The 22,904-nt window shown below is 40.2% G+C and overlaps 8 protein-coding genes across 8 annotated transcripts; 3 read left to right on the forward strand and 5 right to left on the reverse strand.

Annotated features, from left to right (window-relative positions):
* Window positions 1–39: 39 nt before the first annotated feature.
* EAF01_010576 (uncharacterized protein) lies at window positions 40–2,645 on the forward strand (the record flags this gene model as incomplete). The annotated part of the gene is made up of 3 exons (XM_038918833.1): window positions 40–852; window positions 902–2,355; window positions 2,453–2,645. The coding sequence occupies 3 exons, from the start codon at window positions 40–42 to the stop codon at window positions 2,643–2,645; spliced, it is 2,460 nt and encodes an 819-aa protein (XP_038765536.1).
* Window positions 2,646–3,132: 487 nt separating this feature from the next.
* On the reverse strand, window positions 3,133–4,327 carry EAF01_010577 (uncharacterized protein; the record flags this gene model as incomplete). Its single annotated transcript, XM_038918834.1, has 3 exons — window positions 3,133–3,451; window positions 3,523–4,161; window positions 4,275–4,327. 3 exons carry the CDS (start codon window positions 4,325–4,327, stop codon window positions 3,133–3,135), a joined length of 1,011 nt encoding a protein of 336 aa, XP_038765537.1.
* A 272-nt stretch (window positions 4,328–4,599) lies between these two features.
* Window positions 4,600–6,377, forward strand: EAF01_010578 (uncharacterized protein; the record flags this gene model as incomplete). Its single annotated transcript, XM_038918835.1, has 4 exons — window positions 4,600–4,697; window positions 4,887–5,358; window positions 5,413–5,731; window positions 5,785–6,377. 4 exons carry the CDS (start codon window positions 4,600–4,602, stop codon window positions 6,375–6,377), a joined length of 1,482 nt encoding a protein of 493 aa, XP_038765538.1.
* Window positions 6,378–6,959: 582 nt separating this feature from the next.
* EAF01_010579 (uncharacterized protein) lies at window positions 6,960–7,841 on the forward strand (the record flags this gene model as incomplete). The annotated part of the gene is made up of 1 exon (XM_038918836.1): window positions 6,960–7,841. The coding sequence occupies one exon, from the start codon at window positions 6,960–6,962 to the stop codon at window positions 7,839–7,841; it is 882 nt and encodes a 293-aa protein (XP_038765539.1).
* Window positions 7,842–8,660: 819 nt separating this feature from the next.
* Window positions 8,661–9,158, reverse strand: EAF01_010580 (uncharacterized protein; the record flags this gene model as incomplete). The annotated part of the gene is made up of 1 exon (XM_038918837.1): window positions 8,661–9,158. The coding sequence occupies one exon, from the start codon at window positions 9,156–9,158 to the stop codon at window positions 8,661–8,663; it is 498 nt and encodes a 165-aa protein (XP_038765540.1).
* Window positions 9,159–12,293: 3,135 nt separating this feature from the next.
* On the reverse strand, window positions 12,294–13,778 carry EAF01_010581 (uncharacterized protein; the record flags this gene model as incomplete). Its single annotated transcript, XM_038918838.1, has 5 exons — window positions 12,294–12,573; window positions 12,674–12,790; window positions 12,856–13,002; window positions 13,074–13,229; window positions 13,330–13,778. 5 exons carry the CDS (start codon window positions 13,776–13,778, stop codon window positions 12,294–12,296), a joined length of 1,149 nt encoding a protein of 382 aa, XP_038765541.1.
* Window positions 13,779–16,830: 3,052 nt separating this feature from the next.
* On the reverse strand, window positions 16,831–19,434 carry EAF01_010582 (uncharacterized protein; the record flags this gene model as incomplete). Its single annotated transcript, XM_038918839.1, has 1 exon — window positions 16,831–19,434. One exon carries the CDS (start codon window positions 19,432–19,434, stop codon window positions 16,831–16,833), a length of 2,604 nt encoding a protein of 867 aa, XP_038765542.1.
* Window positions 19,435–20,722: 1,288 nt separating this feature from the next.
* Window positions 20,723–21,349, reverse strand: EAF01_010583 (uncharacterized protein; the record flags this gene model as incomplete). Its single annotated transcript, XM_038918840.1, has 1 exon — window positions 20,723–21,349. The coding sequence occupies one exon, from the start codon at window positions 21,347–21,349 to the stop codon at window positions 20,723–20,725; it is 627 nt and encodes a 208-aa protein (XP_038765543.1).
* Between the last annotated feature and the right edge of the window lie 1,555 nt (window positions 21,350–22,904).

Raw genomic sequence — 22,904 nt, forward strand, 5'->3', positions numbered from 1 at the left:
ATTCGCTGGTATCTCAATTACAAGATCCCACGGACAAAAATGCCTCCCAAGACCAGGGGAAAAGCAAAAGGGAAAGGCAAAGCTGCGGGTCAAAATGCAGTCCCAGATGTATATCGTGATATGCTAGAAGAGGCCATACCATCACAATTAGCAGTACCCGAACGACCTTTAAAGAGACGGAAAGTTGGTTCACGAGATGCCGTAGCTACGGCGTCAGAAGCAGGGCCATCGAGACCTTCTGTGGCGAAGCCACATGACGAAGCTGAAGATGATGAAGATGAAGATGAAGATGTCGAATTTGAGGATGTCATGACGGCACCAACGAGTCTCAATGGCGGGGACCCAGGAGAAGACGCGGATGGGCCCCAGCAGACAGCATACAGAGATTCGGATGAAGAAACAGATGAGAGCGATGCAGGTGTTGAAATTGACTGGAAAAACATCGATTTTAACCCCAAAGATGATGAACCATCAGGAGATCTAGAATTAACCCTCACTAGACCAGCACCTCAACGTCAAACTGCTACCCCCAGACGTAAAGCTCTCACACGAGGAGACAAAAGTCTTCGATTGGAGACTCACAAATTGCATCTTTTGTGTTTATTATCACATGTGCATAGAAGAAATGAATGGTGTAATGATTCTGTAGTTCAGGATTCTCTTAGACCGCTTTTGAATAGGAAAATGATGTCATTTTTGAGGCCAAGAAAGGATCTATCGCAATTTAGTCAAGCTGAATCGTTGAAGAAAGGTTTGGATATGGTGGCTGTTTTGTGGAGGACAAAATTTCAGATTACAAAGAGGGGATTGAGGAGAGCATTGTGGGCGGATAATGAGGATGATATCAAAAATGTAAGATTTCTTATTGCTTTTTTAGAAATAAAAATTGACATGTTTACAGTACAAATTGCCTGAAGATGCAGATGCTTCATATGAAAGGGAAGATTTTAGGCAAGCGGCGATGGAGCTAAATGGCTCTAGAGACTCAGGAGCACAACTATTCTGTGCATTATTACGAAGCGTGGATGTTGAAGCTCGCTTGGTATGTTCTTTACAACCTCTATCCTTTACCACTGGCGGCCCATCTATGCCCAAACCACCCAAGCCGAAAGCAAGACCGACAATTCCACCTCCACCCATGCCCTCACCAGGACCTATTAACTCAACTCTCCTCTCAAATCCACGCAGTCGCCTCGGACATCCCGGGGCCGCCGGCTACAATATTCCCACCATAAAACCCGCATTTTTACCTCCACCCACCCCAAAAGCAAAACCCATCCGCGAATCCCCCTTCCCCATCTTCTGGGTCGAGGTCCTCGACTGTGCTCACCAGAAATGGATTCCCATCGACCCCCTAGTCACGGAAACAATCTATAAACCCCGCTCCTTTGAACCACCTCTCACAGATAAGGAAAACGCGCTCTCATACGTCCTGGCCTTTGCCCCCGATTCCTCTGCTCGCGACGTAACTCGTCGTTACGCCAAAGCTCCCAATTCTAAAACCCGAAAACAACGCATCGAATCCATGCCAGGTGGACAAAAATGGTGGAATAAAGTCCTCTCCCACTTTTCCCGTGGTTGGAAAACAGATGTGGAACAAATCGAAGACGGGGAATTGGCAGCCCTAGAGGGTAGAGAACCCATGCCGAAAAACGTGCAGGATTTCAAGGATCATCCTGTTTATGCACTTGAACGCCATCTACGAAAAAATGAAGTTATTGTCGCCGAAAGAGAAAGTGGAAAAGTAGCCACCGGGAATGCGAGTGCGAGTGGAATCAAGAAATTGGAAAATGTATATCGTAGGAAAGATGTTCATGTATGCAAAAGTGCAGATGCATGGTATCGACTTGGCCGCGAGGTCAAGATGTGCGAGGAACCAGTAAAAGTCGTTCCAACTCGAAACCCACGAAAAAACGATCTTGCGGACGATGAAGAAAGAGAAGAAAGAGCAGGTACAGCCCTGTACACGCAATTACAAACAGAACTCTTCGTCCCACCCCCTATAGTAAATGGTCGGGTGCCCAAAAACTCGTTCGGAAATATAGATGTATATGTACCAACTATGGTTCCCAAAGGGGGCGTTCATATCTCAGCACCTGAATCAGTATATGCGGCAAAGTTGCTGGGTATAGATTTTGCAGCCGCGCTTACGGGGTTTGAATTCAGGGGGAGACATGGAACGGCGGTTTTGAGAGGGATTGTGGTGGCGAAAGAATATGCAGAGGCGGTGGAAGAGGTTGTAAAGGGATTTAGGGAGGAGAGGGAGAGAGAAATAGAGGAGGAAAAGAGGGAAGTGGTGTTGAGGCTTTGGAGGAAATGGTTACTGGGGTTGAGGATTAAGGAGACGGTGGATGGGTATTTTGATGATGAGGAAGGGGAGGACGATGTTGAGGTTGATGGAGGACGGGGCTCACAATGAAAAGGAAGCGAAACCCGAGATGGGGGAAGGTAGATTTGTGAGGGATGATGAGGAAGAAGAAGGTGGTGGATTCGTCAAGGATCCTGAGAATGAGGATGATGGTGAAGCAGGTGGTTTCGTGAAAGAGGATGAGATTATGGAGAGTGACGATAGTAGTGAGTTGAGCGATACGTATACGGATGATGATTATGACGATGATATGGGCGGTGGATTTATTCCAGAATAGAGGTCTATAAAGAGCAAGTATGATAAATTATACATTCATTGTTTTTATCTAACCATCTTAGATTTCCGGATCACAATCCATATATTCTACCGAATCCCACCTGCATTCATTGAAAGAATTTCATTTAATTCTAGCAGGGGGGCTTCATGACTACTGGCGAAACCTTTCAATGATCTCATTGTTCTAATTCAATTCAATTCAATTTAATTCAGAGAATCAAAAGCTTGATTAGTATAATAACTGAATACAAATGGATGGATTTGTTCAAAACGATTAAATCTCATAAACAAACCGGAATAGATCACTAGCGAAACTTTCGATAATATATTTGTTCCAATTCAACTCAAAAAGTCAAAAGCTCGAATAGTATAATGATTGAATACAAATGGAAGGGTTCGTTCAATACTATGAGATCTCATAAACTTAGGTATTTAATGAGGTGATCAATTTTGCCCTCTTTTTTCTCCCACATATAGCCACTCTCACACTACTCCTTAACTCCCATAACCCAAGTCATATAACCCGTTGGCCATGTATGTCTCTCCCTCCCACTCAATACCTTCCATCCATTTGTGTCACCGCCACTCTTCTTCATCAATGCCTCCACTTCACCTGCACTCCTGGTCCTTACAGAACTTATGATTCCATCAAACACTAGCACGAAAGGAATAATCGGTATAACATATGTGAAAAATAGATGACCAGGAGAGCGCCAAAAGTAAAAGGGAGTAATTCCGAGCATCATTATACCCATGGCGAACATGGTTATTAGGGAAGAGATGGTGCGCTCTTGGAGTTCGAAAATACTGCATCCATGTGTTAGTAACAAACAAATGGGAAAGAGAGAAGATTGGGGGTAAATAAGAGGAAAACATACCCAAAACCATCCGCAGTCTCCACCGTATTCTTCAATATATCGCCTCCCAAATCATCACCGAAATGATGAAAAGCCAAATTATACAAGCGGAAAACTTTCGTCTCGCCATGTACACCATTCGTCTCACCATTGACATTCTTCAACAGGTCCCTCGGCGCATTTGCTGCATCGACAGGTTCAGATATAAAATTAAGGTTCTCGCTGCGTTTCGACGCTTCTGTCCAATCGGGTATATGAGGATGCAAATCTGTTAACACAAATTGAACTTTTCCATATCTATCGTCGCCATTGACAGGACGTGGTGAGCGCAGAGCGAGTCCGTCTATCTGGTTCTTTGGCGTAGCTGCAACTTCGGCATATGAGACTTCATGGTTTGAGATTGATGAGGTCGAGGCATTGGTGGTAGAAGTAGAGGAGTGGTTCAAATGTGCATTCATGTACACTTCGATATAAGGAGTAGGACCCCCAGCCCCGGCACAGAAATCGACATAGGTATAGGATGTGACGTTGTTGGATAGCACTCGAGAAAGGGTTGTGGCGACTAGTTGAGCGGGGGAGGAGGGTTGGATGACGGGGACGCGGAATGTCCAGCAGAGGGTTAGGCAAGATTGAACCTTTAGACGGAGGTATTGAGGAAACCTGTGGAAAGCTGTTAGTCGTAGCAAGAGGTGGGATGATGATGATGGATCAATGAAAGATGGGAGAAGTGTGGAGCTTGGAGAGCTTGTCTTGAGCTGCAAGGGCAAACAGACCAGGGTTGATCATTGATCTCGAATAAATGAAGTCGTGGACAAATGAGTACCATTTTTCCTTTATGCTTCCTCGTATCTTCAATTCGATTACAATGAATATCTTAAGTTGTATAAATACCGTCAACTGAAAGATGTCAAGTTGTAACAAACGAATGATGAATGGTGTTGTATCCGAATAATGAGACATGAAGCTTTATCTCTTATCCTCACAACGCTAGTTCTAGCTCAAAATCCGGGTTTCTTCATTCCATCCTTATGCACATTGCATCACCACATTTTTGACGGTTATGATTCTTTGTCTGATGTCGTACGAATTCGAAGGAAAATGTTCATCTCGATAATTGTATCGATTGTCATTGCGATTTGTTTGGGGGGTTCTTTGTATAAAGGTTCGGAGATTAGGAGGAATGGAAAGAAACTTAGGTAAATAAACACGAATTTAGCACGAAATCACGAGGTTGCCACATCTTTTAGTGAAGATCTCACATAACATTGAAATTGCGTACGAGTGTACATTCATTTGTTCTTCCTGTTGACATCCAGCATCTCCCTCACGGATGTCCACATCGAAATCTTTTTCCTGGTCTCTTATCAAACTAATCAACCATCCAGACGACCACCAAATACACTACCATTGGTTGGAAATGGTATCCTCTTTCTCCAAGCTCGTCACAAGCTCTTTTCCTGGTTCGTTAAGTGCGAGCGCGAATTTGGATGGGAAACATTCGAAATATCAGTTCCTTCATTACCACCCGGTGTTGTGATCAATGATCCGAAGAATCTCGAGTTTGTTTTGAAGAATGAAGGCATTTTTGCAAAAGGGGACTTTTTCAAGAGCAGATCTTGGGATTTGTTCGGCAATGGAATTATCAATGCTGATGGAGATCTATGGAAAGTGCAGCGAAAAGCAGGCTTGAATTTTCTTAATGCTTCAAATCTGAAAGTTCTTACCGATGTTGCACTTCCAAAATATCTAGAGGAGACTCTAGCACAGCTTGGGATTGTAGGAAATGGCAAGACCATTGATTTGGAGGCCGTGTTCCATGAATTGACTACGAAGCTTATGGGTCGAATGGCATACGATGTAAGGATTTAAATATTCAGAATGCGACTAGGAACTTTTCACTGACAGTGTTAGATGGACATGCGCTCAGGTGACCCATTCTCGTTAGCTTTCGAACACGCATCCGGAGCTACCGGCGAAAGGTTTCAAAATCCTCTGTGGCCTGTCACCGAGATGGTATTTGGTGGTCGTTTTAGATCTTCAATAGCGAAAGTCAAAGCCTTCGGTACTGAGATTGTGTCGAATGCTGTTAGGGCCCGACAAGAGAAGTCTCTGGTGAACAACGAGCAAAACTCCTTGGATTCTATTTCTGGCAGTTTAATCAATTCTCTATTGGATTCAATTGACGACCATGAAATGGTAGCAGATGCAGCCCTGAATTATCTCTCTGCTGGTACGTATCGCATCGAATTGCCGTGTATCTATTCCTCAGCTAATGATGCCTAGGCCGTGATACTACTGCACAAGCTTTGACGTGGGCATTTTATCTTCTAATGCGTCACCCAAGAGTCATAGACAGTGTACGTCAAGAAGCAGCGTCTCTTACTAAAGAAAGTCCCCGCATACAGTCGACAACATACAAGCCTACAACTGTCCCGTATATTATGGCTGTTTTCTATGAAGCACTGAGACTTTATCCACCGGTACCATTTGAAATCAAGCAATGCGAGCAAGCGACTACACTACCCGATGGAACCTTTCTTCCTAAATACGCTGTATTGGTCTGGTGTCCATGGGCAATGAACAGGTCAAGGTCGATTTGGGGTGAGGATGCTGCTGAATTTAGACCTGAGAGATGGCTAGAAGATGGCGTTATAATTTCGAAGACCGCTTTTGAGTATCCAGTATTCAATGGAGGACCGCGTACTTGTCTAGGAAAGAAAATGGCAGAAGCTGTGGCTGCTCAGGTAATTGCAACATTGGTTGTCAATTTTAACTTCTCGTTGATCGACCAGAAAGAGAGAATTAGTAGGAATAGTCTTACTTTGCCCATGGAGGGTGGGCTGCCGTGTAAAGTAAGTATCATTGCCTCTGCATGAAGCATAAACCCATTCTCAGAGCCTTGATTGTTTAATTATGGAAAGAATCCTTTCGGTATCTTATTGGCAGCGTTCATTGCCCATTCAACCTCAGTCATGAATCATGAATGTCCCAATCCGGGCTGAACAATGTTATTCGGCGTTTGACCTAGATCTATTTAATCCCCGAGTTTGTGATATCTTGCGCAATATTTCGACATTCGAGGCTCTACTCCTTCTCATTGATTAATACCATGTGAACACAAATAAACATTCAAGAAAGACCTGAGTTCGTCGGAGAAGTGTAATCAAGGATGTTCTGAATTTGTTCCCTTGTTCGGCAAATCAACCAATCAGATACGCACTTATCACTAAGTCGTCAGCGTCATGTCAGCAAGTGACAAAGACAAAAGAATGGAAGTCCGCGGCCGCTTTCAGATTTTACAAACTCTGGCCAGCATATGCTTTCCATATTGGCATAATTCAGATATGGGTTGCGGAATGTACCCCGTAATTCTGAAGATAGACGTGTATAAATGTTAAGACATGAGCCACCTAATCGATCTCCATTTGCTTGATATAATCACGCATCGATACTCAACAATGACTGCCGTGCACCTCAAAACTATTAATGCCGATGGCGTCGACATATTCTATAGAGAAGCCGGGCTCTCCAATGCTCCTACGCTCCTTCTCCTCCACGGCTTTCCTAGCTCGTCTCATCAATTTCGCAATCTAATTCCTCTTCTATCTAAGAAATATCACATCTTAGCTCCAGATATTCCTGGATTTGGGTTTACTACAGTTCCCGAAAGCCTCAACTACAAGTACACATTTGATACTCTAACCACTTCCATCGAGTCTTTCTTGCGTGAACTAAAAGTTCAAAAATACTCAATCTACCTCTTCAACTATGGTGGTCCAATTGGACTTCGTCTTGCGATTTGTCAACCAGACGCCGTACAATCAATAATCTCCCAGAACGGTAACGCATATACCGAAGGACTTGGTGGTTTCTGGGCCCCCCTCGAACAGATGTGGGCAACCAGGACATCTGAGGAACTCGCCTCTTCCAGAGAATCCCTCAAAAGAGTCATCTCCCTTGATTTTACCAAATGGCAATACGTCACCGGAACCCCAGAAGCCAATCTCCATAAAATCGCACCAGAGTCGTATACCTTGGACTATGCTCTAATATCCCGTCCTGGAAACACGGAAATCCAACTTGATCTTTTCTACGATTATCGTACCAATATTGAGTTGTATCCCGAGTCTCAAAAATTCTTCAAAGAGTCAAATGTACCGATTCTAGCGGTTTGGGGAAAGAATGATGAGGTTTTTGTTCCGGCTGGGGCGGAGGGGTTCAAGAAGGATAGTAAGAATGTCGTGGTGGAGTATTTGGATGCGGGACATTTTGCTCTAGAGACTAATGTTGAGGAGATTGCGGATGCGATTTTGAGGTTTAAGGAGAAGTTTGGACTTTGAGAGGATGGAAAGACGAACAAGTTTGAGGTATTTGAGTTGGCTTTTCGAGTAGACAAGGGAGGGTCAAGCTGGAAGAAATGTTTCAAATTTTTCAAAGCAATCAAGATTTCTATTTATCAGACAAATTGTTATCTTGATTGAATTTATGGAATTTGAGCATGACTAGCAACTCTGCCTTGTTTCATCCAATGTTTTCGGGGCCGCTTTCAGAATCATGTCTTTTGTCTCTAGGGTCATAGGGAAAGGGTGCGATAAGTAGATGTCTATATCCTTGAAGTATGTGATAATGTTATTCGATTAATAGTCAACAAAGGGACTTGCTCTATTTCTCCATACGTTACCCATTCGGTAGTTACAAATTCATGGTTACATTATCTTCACATCTCTATCATTATGTAATGAGATCAAGTGTGATAAGTCTTTTAGGCTGATTTTGAATTTGTTGACAAGTAATCATCTGGTCACAATGTGTACTTCATATAATCAAAGAACCTGTCCGTATCACTTCAGCAGTGCATGGTAGTTCCAATGCATTGATTGATATTTTGTATATTGTCACTCCAGGCTCAAAGCTACGAAGCAATCTAACACTCGTGCATTTAACAACTCCCATGTGAAAGAATGAGCGTCCAGATCAATATCAATACAAGAGTATGTGTGCCCTCTCTTATCGTGACTTGATGAATCTTCGATATATCATAGACTATCAAATATTTCACCATGCATCAAATCTGTCATTAGAGGGCGACTTTTTTGAATATATTTCGGAACTGGCCCGGATTCCCCGTGCCTTTTTTTCTTGATCTGAGACGGCTCTACTCAATATCTTTTGACGAATTTTCGTCGTGAGATTTCATAAAGTTTTCTTTTGGCCGCCTCAAAGCCGTTTGCAAAATGGTCCATAGCTCCTCCTCCAAAACCAGTGGTTGTATTTTGAAGATCCCCTATTTGCACCAGCTCTGATGCGTCTTGCTGAGATTGGTCCTCGAAGAGCGTGGCTCTAATTTTAAGCTCATGATTCCTCAATTGTTTTAGACGATCATCCAGCTTCTCAAACCTCAAACGAGCAACGTTCTTTCGAGATTGATATATAACGTACCGAGAACAGACAAGGTAAAGAGAAGTGAAGATTGCAGTGTGAATTAAGACAATGAGAGCGATGATTGGCACGGAAACTCGTCCCCGGTCGGCGGTTTTGGTAATGTAGCAGGTGTTATCATCTTTACTTGTGGAATTTTGTATTAAGGAAATGGTGGCAGGAAACGATGGTGGAGTAGGGCTCGAACTCGCTGTGTAAGAGGAAGATGTGAGATCCATCTCTTCGTGTGATGTAATGCGTGACTTCTGAGGTTTAGATTAGGTGGACTGAGATATATTTCGATGTGATAAAGATTGAAGTTGAGATTAAAGTCAATTTCTGAGGGTTTTACAGGAATAAATATCTAAATGAACGCCGGTTTATGATTGGGTTCAGAATGATATAGTGGACCTATCTTTTTTTAGGGCAAACTCAATTGTTTAATTCATCCTCTAGATTGGTTAGCTCTGATATTAAGTGTGCTCGTATATTTCGTGACATAACTTCTACGGTTCAAGTGTAGACCGGTTTCAGAGGTATCTGGGTTAGTTAGACTCTACAAGACCTTAATCGTAATCCTCCTCAAGTGTATACTTCTATGTGTATTCTTATAGAATCTATCTCCATAAAACTTTACATCACTATCTTCTCATTATTTTCCAAGAACATCTATCGGCATCAACTTCATTTAGTACTAGCAAAGTTACTCCATCATCATCTCCCTGTTGCAATGATATGTGTGCCAAGCAGACAAAAAAGTCAAGACAAAAGATCTTCGAACATTCTAGCGAAGAGTTAAATGAAGGATTGAGTACAACTAGTAGATATAACCATAAGTCGGGTACCCCACTTTCGGACCACTCTTTTTTTAGGTTACTTTAAAAATTTACATTATATAATATTAAAACATTAATTATTCAATAATTATTTGGTATTATAATAAATATTTGAGAATACATTTTCATTATTATTATTAGTATCTTTTATATCAATTTTATAGTTTTTTATTTCAATTTATATTTCTTTAATCTTTTTAATCTTAAAAAACTTCGAATTTGGATTAATTTTCATTTTATATTTCTTTTTAAAAACGATTTATTTCAATTGATACTTTAATTGTTTTATTTAATATCCAAATTGCAGAATTTTATAATCCTTAATATCGAATCCCTTAATAATCTTTCTAAAAAGCTAGTGGTAAATATAAAGATTGATTTCTTTACTTCAAAGGAATATATATATATATAATCTTAAATCACTAGCTTTTTAAAGCATTTTAAAAGTTGAAATTACGGACTTCTTATTTCATTAATATATAGAATTATTATTAGAAAGTAAATTCTGATTTGTAACTTTTTTATTATTATTTTTAAACAATAATTTAAATATAATAGGCTTAATATAATTTAAAGGTTATAAATCTAAAGCTTTCCATCCAACTAATATATTATATTCTGTTAAATTATTTAATTATGTTTTCTAATAGTATATAAGGAAATTGACCTTTTCAATTACTTTAGAATTCAATAAAAAGGCTAATTTATTAAAATAATACTTATATGCTTTTTTGAAAGATAAGAAAACAAATAAATTAAGAGGTAATAGGATATATAATATATATAATGAAAGGAATAAAAAGTATATATTATACTTAAAATACTTATATATAAATTCAGTAGTTTTATAACTTTTATATTTATTTAATATAAAAAGTTTCAGTTTATTCAATGAGGGGGGGCTATTTAAGATATAAAGATCTTTTTAAATCATTCTAGGGCAGTATTATTTGTAATTCATTTATTATTTATAATAATGAAATACTATTTTTTATAGGGTTTCAAATCAGCTGGAAATCATTGTTATTATACTGATTTCCTTTTTAATATAATGAAAGAATTAAAAGCTTTTTTTATAGTTAAAATGTATTTTATAAGTAATATTCAAGTTTTAAAATTAAGCTCCTTTTTTTAAATAAAATAATATTTTAAACTTCTTAGAACTAGTCTATTTAATCCCTAGTTTTTTTGTATATCTACTTCATTTATATTATAATAATATTAAAGCTTAATATAATAAATTAAAAATAAATTCAACTTTGAAAATTATTAATTAATAATATCAACAATTATACCTTTAATATATATTAAATCAATTTTAATTTATCTTTTAATTTTAATCTCTAAATTCCTTTAAAGAAAATTCTATACCCATCATTTTCCAAATATAGAATCACTTCCTCTAATATTAAAAAAGTGCTTCTTAATTTTATAAATTTACTAATATATAAAATTAATACTTAAAAACTTTTAAACTAATATTTAATCTATTAATTATTTCTTTTATATTAAAGTTATCTTTATATATATTATATATCTTTATTATAAAATAAATAATCATTTATACAATTTTGAAAAATAATTCTTAAAATCCTATAATTTAAAGTAGTTTATTAGATTGAATGCCTATTCATTACCATATATAAACCCAAATTAATATCAATTTTAATATATATTTTAAATATAATATAAATAATAATATATTAAAATTTTAAATCAATTAATTCAAGAATTATAAAGTTATTAAAGATTTAAAATAGAAGATTGCTTTCTATAATGAGCTTTTTTAAAGTGGTTTAAAAGAGGGGTGGCCCGAAAGTGAGGTACCCGACTTATGTGAGTGTGTGGATTGACTGGTCACCTCCGATTTCTCGAAATTTTTAGCAAAATCATTTTTCAATTGTTCGATATCGTAATTCACATTTTGATTGTTTCATTTCTATTGAATAATCGTAAATATTCCTAGGATGTAAATACCATTTGATACATCAAGGAATTCAGAAGTCCATCTTTGCAGTGTCCTATCAGTCCGCACACCCACTGATGGACGTGGCGCTATGATCAACACTACATAAAATGGTGCTAAGGGCTTTTTTTACACTAAAGCCTGATCACGAGGATACCTTAGTTGAATTGAGCTAAACTTAAGAAATAATTATATTTCCATTGAAAGCTGTCCCTAGAAGACGGCGAAGATGTAAATGCTGGTCATACACTTGGACAATGTTAATAATATTCTCAGATCTCGCATTTATGAACTTCGCTTGTCAAGAATTCGTTCTAGAGAACGTGAAACGGAAGTCTTCTGCCAAGATCTAAGCGAAAAGCTGTTCAAACAACCGCCCGACCAATTTCCGCCATACTATTAGCTCTAATCCCTGGCTCGCGTGAGCTTTCACCGGTAACCAGCACTTCATTGATCTCACGACTACTTCCTTCTGTCTTACTCCTCGTAGTAGCACTACTCTGACCTTCAGTATTCTCTCCCCCTTTTCCACCCGATTCCCCAATTTTCCTCTTCCTGACCCATCTCCACAACTATGCAAATCCTAAAACTGCCGCCAGACCCCCTCCGAGTCCTAATCCAAACCCTGGCCCATTCCGCACGTCTTGGGAAAGCCCTTCCTTCGTTTCGCCCACATAATAAGATTGACATCGAAATACCCGATTTTCATATGCTGGTGAGTTGTAACCATACTGCGCTGCGAATATCGTGGATGTGTGATCGTACACTGTACGGAGGGGTGAACAGTTAAAGGGACGATAGGTTTGTACTCGAAGGGATTCGTTCAGATATTGAAGAGCTGGAAGTGAAAGGCTGAATTTTGTTAGATTCTGGAAATGGAGAAGGCAATCGAAACGGGGCATGACGTGGGGAGTCTAGAAATCTGACGAGGAAAAAGGAAAGAACCACATACGAGCAAACTTGACCCTGGACCAATATGTCCGTCGCATTAACCAGCCTGGGAAAATTTACATCCCCATTTACTGCCGCAGAGATTGAACTGGCATTTGCCAGAACCGGCATATGGAGTCTATTGAAATTGTCAACATTGGTTCAAAGATTTGAACAGCAAGCCGCATTGGATGGAAAACGTACGGTTCAATGAAACCTTTCACATCAATATCGGCGGCATTAGTAAGAGAGTCAAAGTTAATGGGTACAGGTGATTCATAGTTTGTTTGGACATCAATAGATATGGGACTGTGTATATCTTTACCCCCGATCAAGTTGGGCATCGATAGTCTGTAATTTCGTCAGAGAATTCTTTGATTGCATACATTTGAGAGGTATAAAAGAAGACCAAGCATACATACTCCGATATATTTCCCCACGTGGTGAGGTAGTCACACGATTTTAGAGCTGGGAATGTAGCGTTTAGAGCCGGCATCTGTATTATCGCATATTGACCTACAAGAACCGGCTGGCGAATTCTAATCTGTGATACATTTACCAAAAACCCAAAATCTATGCTATATTGAAACATTCAGATTAGAAACTGATATCCTCTCAAATAGCTCCCTCCATACTTAAACCTCGAGTTTCTAATCAAGACCAAATGGAATCACATACGTAGAGACATTCCCATTCAACTCTAAAACCCCCGCACTTTTTAGCCCGGGAAATCTCAAAGTACTCTCCTTATTCGAACTAACCGTCACATTCCCCACTGCCTTCAAGGCTCCCATAGACACAAAATCTAGATCCCAGGTTGTTTGATTTAGATCCAGACTACCTAGATATTGCAAATCATCTAGTACAATAGAAGTTAAAACAGGCGGACCAAATTCATGATAGATAGATATAGAGCCCGTGATATTAATAATGTTAGAGAGGGAAAATGTGCCTGGGAAGATGGAAGAGATCTGAACGGACGTGGGAAAAGTATCGCAGTTGAGAATATTGGTGATTTGAGCAGGTTCGCGAAAAATGGTGGTGCTATTTGTAAAAGTACAGTCTCTAGCATGGGAGTGGGCGATGATAGTAGCTAATGCTATCAAATTCAAGAATGAGGACTTCATTTTTCAAGATCCTGATCCGATGTTGTTTTACAGAAGAGTAGTGGATATAGAAATGATAGACTCACTGTGGACTTCCTCAGGTTATCTCCAGATCTACAAAAATGATAAGAGGCAATCCACTTTTTACATCAAAACCCCTACCGCCAAGTTTCAACCTCACATACGCTCATCAGAAAGCCTAACTCTCAGCCCTGAGGCACAGTAGCCATACCTGTTATCACAACCCTCGAGTCCTAGAGCGCACGAAACACAAAAATAGCCACCAACTTTCCCACTTGCAAAACGAAACTAAAACAGCCTGTTCATTCTTTCAAACATCCAAAAGTTGAGCTAATAGTGCAACAGCAAACCAAACAGTTAGACTGTGCCTCTTCCTTCCCTACCTATCTAAAGCCAATCATCCGCTCTCGCTTAACTGAAAATGTGGGTGACGTCGAAAATGAAACAAATCTTGGCAAAAGAAATGGTGGCTATGCTAGTTTTTGGGGAATTGAGATGAAAATCATGGGATGGACTTTATCTAGACGACGGAGTGGGGGCTAGGAAGAAGAGCCACGTGTGAAATGTGGTGTTTTTCATTAGCGAAGAAAATGGCTGGTAGAACTTTTTACAATCCAAGTGAATCGAGACGTTGAAATTCGAGTATATACGGTTCTGAGCAACTACTTGTGGGTATGGAGCCTCCAACTAGATTTTCTGCCAGGTATTATCCTGGCTTCCCCATTGTCTCATTTGAATACCAACATTGAAATATTGGGTTCGTTGAGTCGTGTTAATAAATGTAGAGAGGTCTAGTTTGAGAGGTTCAGTAAAAGCCCCAAGTAAAATCTCAACCTCGACGAACGCTTTCAGGAGTTTTGTGTTCGAGTCGGTGCCCATTTACTGGAGCCTGTGTGCCTAGAAGCGGGAATGGAAGTGCCGACACAAAGGGGGAACCTCTTGTAACGTCCAGCTCTCCCTTTCAAAGCCCTATAGTTGTCGCAATACATGTAATACAATTACTTTTATACTTTCATGAATTACCATGCAGCCTAAATATAACCATATAGTTTACCTTAGTAGAGAAAAAACCCCTCTTATGCCATGTCCAAAGTTTTCCGCAAAGACCTCGACACGATGATTTTGTTGCTGAGCTGTGAAATATTTTAGCATGTATATAAACAACTTCGTATGTAAAGATGTAACGTTTTAGAGCTCGTTCGAATCGTCTTTTCGAATTGTTATTAGAGGAACATTAATTGAATTATTAATTAATAAACTAGCTTACATTTTGTAGACCTAGTTTTGTATTTATAAGTTTAGGAAATATAAAATAATAAAATTCAATGTGCTTTAATTAAAACTTTATTATAACTTTAATAAAATCATTTTCTAAATTTTTAATCATTGTAAACCTATATTTAATAAGATTTTATAATAACATATTAATGTTTAATAAATTAATTTTGTTGATAACAAAATCTGGAATAATTTTGTAAACAATATTAATGTTCGATAAATACTCATTCGAGCTACATTTGGTGTTAATATCGCCTAAAAAATCGATTCGAATGAGCCATTAGTCCCTTGTGAAAGAGATATCTGGCTAAAGAAATCGAACCAACAGTGGGTATACGGGCTGAGCGGACACTTTAAAACCTGTCTTAGAAATAAACATTCAAAATGTAAGTTCTAATATCGAATAACTGAATAATGGATAGATTTCTGAAGTTTCGAAGTGTTCCATCAATCCATATACTTACTGGTAAACAACTTATCAAGCCACAATGTAAAGTTCGCAATCTAGATAGTCAAAGATAATACTCAAGTACAGAAGAACAAATGTATGACGAAACACCAGCCGTCCTTACTTCTACTACAGATACATGAAAAGCATAGAGAATTTGATTGAAAGATCTCTTGAAGCACATCGATTGAACTAGATGATTGTAAATTCAGCACCTTTCAAATTAGGCGATCTTCGCCTCGACTGGAAACAAGAGGAGAATATATGCCAACTGAGGTCTTGCCGACTCGTTTTCATGTTTTAAAAACATTTTAAGCTTTTAATCAATGCTTCTGCCATCAAAATCTTCAAGAGAAGAAATCCCGTGTGTCCGCGGATCCATATATTTTTCCAAAATTGCACAATATAACAAAGAACGAGCAACTCAATCAAGAATATCTAATCCCCAAGGAAAAAATCAAAATAAAGCCAGACACCAGCCGAATATATCATTCCCTTTCCCATTTCTTCGCCTCTTTCAGTGACTAACTTGATAAATCCTGAGAATGCTGCTACTTGATCGCCAGGGCTAGTCAAGCGTCTCTGGAATTCCGTAATCATGGAAGCTTAAGATTCAAGGTTCGGGCGAGAAATATTGTGTCGACAGAATATAAGTATTTGTGACGTTTTTATCCTTCATCAATTTTCGTTGGTGATACCTATGTTGTATCATATATTTACCAAAGAAAAGTCGTTGAGATAAAGGTTATTCTTGTTATGGACAATTTCGACTATTCTATGTAGAGTCTTGCATATCATTGTTGAATAAGCTATTAACGTCGGAAAATTGATTAGTATGAAATTGCTAGAAATATTTGAATATATAGAAATATGAATCCTCTTCCAATAAAATTATGATATTATGAGTACAATTGACTTTATAAAAGGAAAATGATATAATCACTATAAAGATCCGAAACATTCAGACAATAAAATGATCTGAACTAGCACATACCAGACCCCAACTCAATAAACCCTTATTATATTATTTAATTTATTCCCTACAGAAATTCACAACATACGAGTACATTATACATCCCTCGAATCACAAGCTTGTAAATGGGAGTTGTAATTCTTCTTGCCGCCCATTGTATTCCCAACAAGGAGTAAGCAACTATAAGCCCCTGATTTCATCAAGGATTCCATTTACACAATCATAAATCTTCCCTCCCCGACTAGTTTTTCTACTTCATCTATTTCTACAAATTATACAATCCTTCCCTCAGACCCTTCTCCTCACACCATCCATCTGCACCAATCAAAAAATTCTCCAACCAATCTCCAGCACTATCTCCTCCTTTTCCCCTCTTTCCTCCCTCCATATATCTCATCATCATCATCTCCTGGTCGTATACTTGGCATCCCTCTTTTAGCGCCCCCTTTGATATCTCCTACACCAACCCGTTCCGGATATCTCCTCTCTCGTTTATTTCTCGTTTCCTTTCCTCCATGTCGACGGATATATCCACCGACCGTTTTGTTTTCCCGTGATTCATGATCTTTAGATCGACTTCGTTTTGCTTGTCTTTCTTCGATGCTTGGCATTCTTTCGGGTCTCCGAGCATCGTTATCAGTCATTTTCATTCGGTCTACATCTTCCTCTCCTATTCTTCCAGCACCACTTCTCTCCATCTTCCTCTCTTGACTTCCTGGCATCCTCTCTGGTGTCCTCGTATCCCTTTCTCCAACCATCAATCTCTCACCCGAACTCAAATATCCTTTCCTCTTCTCTCTTTCCCTCCTCACACTCATCGCAGCAGCCAATCTCAACCCCAGTTGTCTTTTCCTCTGTCTATATGTTTCTTTTCTTCCTCTTTTCCCTCTTCCACGATTATCTTTCCGTCCGAAATCTCTCTTTATTTCTGCTTTGAGTACTCTCACTTGTTCTTTCAGTTCCAACTTCTCCACTTCTATCTTAAGTAGTCTCAATTTCTCTTTCAGTCTTCCCTTCTCTACTTCTGCTTTGAGTAGTCTCACTTCCTCTCTCAGTTCCTCCTCCAATTTTGCTTCGAGAAGTCTTAATTCCTCTCTTAGTCCCGCTTCCTCAACTTCTCGCTCAACTCCCGCTGTCAAATTCTCACTAATACTAATATCATGACTCCCTTCCATTTCTGTATCTGTTTCCACTTCTAAGTCCTTCTTCTCCATCTCCTCTTTCTTGTTCTCCACATACACATCCATTCCCACATCCTCCCCACTCTCACTCCCCTCATCTCCCAAATCCCCATCCTCCCCACTCAATCTCTCCACCTCCTCACTTCCCAAACCAGAAGCATCCCTCTCCCTCTCCTTCTCTCCAGCCCCCAAACTCAAACTCATACCCAAGCCCACCATCGGCGTCACAGGCGGCGTAACCACAATCCTCGGCACTCCACCTTCCTGTCCCTCAAGATCCCGCAACGCCAACCCCAATTTAAAATCAAACCCTCTCCTCCCTTTCACACTCGGCGAGAACGGTGGTGTAGAGAGCTGATTACTAACCGGACTCAACGGTGCACTTTGGGGTAATGGCGGTGGAAAATTAAGCCCAAAAGCTACTTGTAGCGCTTTTCGATTCGGACTATCAACAGGCCAGACACAAAAAACAACCTTCCGAATTCTTTTCCGTCGTATAGCGCCGAAAACAGGATGACGCAGGAAGTCTCTCACAGTACCTACGGCAATGCGAGCAGCGAGACGGTGGGGGAAGGATTTATGACCCGTGGAGATAGCTGGGAAAGCGACGGTTATACCTGTTGGTTTGGGCGAGGATTGCGGAATATGATGCTTCGAAAGACTGTGAGAAATTAAGGGGACGGATGTGGATGATATAGATGATGGGAGTAGTATTGGCGGAATCGATGTAATCGACGGGATAGATGTACTTGGCAGCAGAGACGGAGACGGAATAGGCGAAACACCAAATGCATCTAAGCTCATATCACTCGGACTCGCTAGACTCGCTGGACCACTCATACTCCCCGCCATATTAACTGTGCCGAAACTTCCTAATCCTCTTTTCCTTGACATGTCTGGTGTACTTTCCCTTTCTGCTGACATATCCTCATCTGTATTTGGCTCTGTCTCCGCCATGATCATATCTTCTCCTGTGGTCGTGGAGAACACTGCATTCCCAACAATTCCTTTTATTGTTGTATTCGACGCAATTCCCTCCTCCTCTTTCTCTTCTTCATCTGTTTGCCTCTCTGTCTCCTCTCTTTCTTGCCTCTCTCCCTCCTCCTCCCTCTCCGCAATCCCCATAGCCTCCACCAAAGCCCCCCGGTAACAATTAACCAACAACTGTTTCACCAACGGCGTACTATACGCTTTATCCGCGAAATTTGGCGCGTGCGTATGAATAATATATTTCGGTCTTTCATGTTCCTCCCTTCCTTCCACTTTCCCATTCCTCTCTTTCTCAGAACCACCCCCGTCTCCCAATCTAAAACTCCCACTCACTCCGCAAGCTCCTGCATTCAATCCTTCCTTCCAATTCTTTTCTCTCCACTTGGGCAATTCCTCCCCGGCACTTTTATCGATTAAGCCGGGGAGACTTATTTGTGGTGTCTCTGTGCCAACACTTATACTCATATCCATCCGGGAAGGCGAGTCCACGAGCCCAGAACTCGCAGTCCCAGAACTCGTAAACCCCGTCATCGCACCCTTCGCACGCATGAGTGGATAGGCAGACGGCGATTGAGAAATGGGATTTACGATGGCGGTGCAGGGATATGAAAGGAGAGAGACGAGACGTAGTTCGAGGGGTGCGAGGGGATCGGAAGAGGAGGAGAGAAGGAGGCCTTGGGAGAGGGGGAGGGGTAGGGGAGTTGAGGTTGAGGTTGAGGTTGTGGATTTGGAGGGAAAGGAGAAGGGTGGTTTTGTGTTAAAGGGGTTGGGGGTTGGTGAGGTCATTTTTGTTTGTTGAGCGAGCTGGATTCGATATATTTGTTGGATTGAGGTAGTGGGTAGGATGGAATAGAAGTTGTAAAACATATAATGGCGAACAATATACCAATCACCTCAAAACCGCAAATCTCATTTCTTCCGAAAATCGTTTGTGATAACACAGCACTTCCAGCACCACTCTCATCATTGACTTGTTTAATCAAAGCAACACAGACAAAAACAAAACCACCCACTCACTCACCCATCCCATCCCATCCCATCCCATCCCATCCCATCCCATCCCACCGAACCCACCCTTTCAAACCATCCATGTTCTCTTTTCCTTTGTATTGCGAGTACCCCAGACCCGTACCGCTAGCAAAACCAACACTAGTGGCCCCAGGAACAAAGACGCATTTCTGACACGCGGGGATATGATGGGTGGAACCGGAAAGAACTGGGACAAAGATCTTGTCTTGGCGTTTGGGGTTTTGTGGTATGGTATGTGTGAAAGTATGGTGTGTGTGATTGGAGAATGGGAGAATGAGTGGTATTGTATGTAGAATTGGAGGATGTATATGAGGATGAGGAGTTGAGGAGAAGGGGAGAAGGAACTGCGGAGAAGAATGATGGTTATTTCATGATGGTGGTGATGAGGGTAAGGTAACCTTATTTTTGGAGGATACTACCTACTGGAAATGTGAAGGGAGAGTTAAAATCAAACTGTTGATTTTCGATTTGGATTGTGCGGAATGGGGGGACAGATTTGGAGATATTAGATCTATCCGTGACTGTTGAAACAATTTCGAAATAAGATAATGCTGCTAAGCACTTTTGTTCATTATGGAAAATCAATCATCAATTCAGCAGAGCCGCCCCCCTACACTTACAATCGCATCAGCAACAAACACTACCGGTATTCAACAAGATATAATACAAAATTAATTATATGCTTAACAATCCATATATATTAAAAAAAAAAGTATACCAGAATCGAATGTCGAAGACTGTGGTATCATAACTCCAACCCCTTACACCAATCCTCTGATGAATAATCCGTACAATCCAAGTGCTGATGTCCTGATTCCATTTTATGCACAGTGTGTGTGTCCATTTATTCCATTATACCCAACCCAATTAATGTTTGATATTTAATTTTTGCTCCGTCGGTCGAATAATATCGATATCGATTAATTACTGAGACTTCCTCCTCCAAGTTCTTTTGTGACGCGATGGTAAATTGTCGCAAAGTGGCCGTCAAAATTGTATCAAGGGCTTCCCCTATCCCACACCCACATCCGTCAATCGCGCTGGATTATCGTTCCGCAGTACTCAACACCAAACCATCTAAAGCTCCTTCTAACCATTTTCCCAATTCTTCTGCCTGTCTCCTCATACCACTAATACCCACTCCACCTCCCCTCGCACTTCTCAAACTCGCCGTCTCGCTCCCTTCTCCACTTCTGATAACTTCCCTCTCGTGTCCCCCATCTGGTGACGCTGGTTGCGATATCGAAATCAACCCTTCTCTGTGAATCTGCGGTGTGGTGGTTCCTGAAGCCCCGGGTGCTGGTCCGATCGCGACGAATAATAATCCACATGCTAATAGTCGTATTACCATAATGCCCAATTCCATTTGTATCAGTATGCTTTTTGTTTCTCGAGATTTGGGAGTGCGAACATGGGATGGTTCGACATTGGGAGGAAGCGCGTCTGATACGGTTTGCGCCGGAAAGGGGGAGTAGAGCGTCCAGAGTGAGAGGGCGAGTGTACCTTGATGACGCAGTACTGAGGCGGGAGAGCTGGATGAGGTGCTGAGGAGCTTACCGGTGGGTGTTAGAAGCATTAGGGTATGGAGATGTGGTGAGATGTTGTTTTGAAGGAAGGTGGATATTCTTTTGCTCAGGAGCATGGTTTGACTTTGGGGTGGATGGGATGTCATGGTTTATTTGGGTTGATCTGATCTGGTTATTTTTTGTGCTATTGAATGAGATATTGTTAGTAAAGATTTATTTATTTGTATGGGATTGGTTGTCTGGAAAAGTATGACAAAATGTCAATTGGAATAATTCAAGACAATACATACATTATTATGAATCAGTTGTAGTGAAAGGAACTGAGTGAGCAAGAAAGGATAATATAATAATAATAAAAAGAAGTGAATTGCAATTCTGAGCTGATAAGAGGTTGAATGGCTCGGCTTGGGCGGGGAAGGTCTGAGTAGTTTATATATCGAGGATCATCTCGGTAAAGTCTAGGCTATGAGAGAGATCTCATTGTTACAACTTCGAATTTATATTCATAGCAGTAAGTGTATTGTAACACATGATATTCTGTTAAAACATTAATACTCATTACTTGCTTAAGCAAAAGGCTACTTAACTACTCATAAAACTTGTACGTGTAGACTCATATAAGGATATCAAAAACGAGTATGTCACTATGGCTTCTCTAGACTGACATTTGAATTCATACTTTCAGAATCCTATTTTACATACCATCTGATCTATCTGAAAAGATCTAATTATATATTACATTAAACAATAGAGATTATATACACCTTCTGAAGAAACTACTCTGCCTCCACGGCAGTGGCTCCTGGAGGGCCAGCGGAGCGTCATTCTCATTCATTGATTTGTTTTATTAAGGGGGCAAGCCCCCAAACCCCCATAGCTCGCTGCGCTCGAGTGTATATGTCATAAAAGATCGAGTTGCTCATGGGTTTTAATTTCCAGAGGTTGTAAGGTTTCAAAACACGTAGTATCATTGTGAAGCATATCTAGTACTTACTGATCAAATGTTAGTGCTGCGTTCTAAGGTGTACTAAAATATGCCCGTCACATTTAGCACCCACAAATCGAGAATCGATGATTTCTGTGTCTACCGGTACTATAAATACCCAGGTACTTTTCTGTGCTTAAATATTCAATTCTTCTACTGAGATCTTTAATATATGAAGTTTCCAATATAGAACATTATTAATCTTTAATACTTTCTCCCTTCTTCACAAGATCCATAAGCACGCACATAGATCACAAACTCTCGACGGTATCAATTCTACAGTAATTAGATTCTGCAAGCACGGACATCATCGACATCGGCAAATATGACGGTTCTTGAAAATTGGATGAAAAGTTATACACCCGAGGATCCTTTTTCATTACATTATCTCTTTTTTACATTGGCATTTTATTTTTCATGGACGTATGCTTTCAAAGAAATCATGGAGTGTATAGTTGAAGAGCTTAGCGATGCCATTGATTTTTTCGAAGAATTACTCTTTTATTAGAGTTGAAGGAGAGGATAATCTATATGAGCTTGAGTGATGGATGGTAAGGCCCAGAATACCTTCGAAGTCTGCGTAGGTTTGATTAAGCGTATGGAGAGGTCATCTACCGAGGTATACATACTTGAATACTGAGAATTCGAGGACTCATCTTGTACTTGGTACCTGAGTGTGGATAATCCTCTGATACGATTCTTTGAACCCATGCAAA

The sequence above is a fragment of the Botrytis porri genome (genome assembly GCF_014898465.1).
Source record: "Botrytis porri strain MUCL 3234 chromosome Unknown BPOR_017, whole genome shotgun sequence".
NCBI classification, from domain to species: domain Eukaryota; kingdom Fungi; phylum Ascomycota; class Leotiomycetes; order Helotiales; family Sclerotiniaceae; genus Botrytis; species Botrytis porri.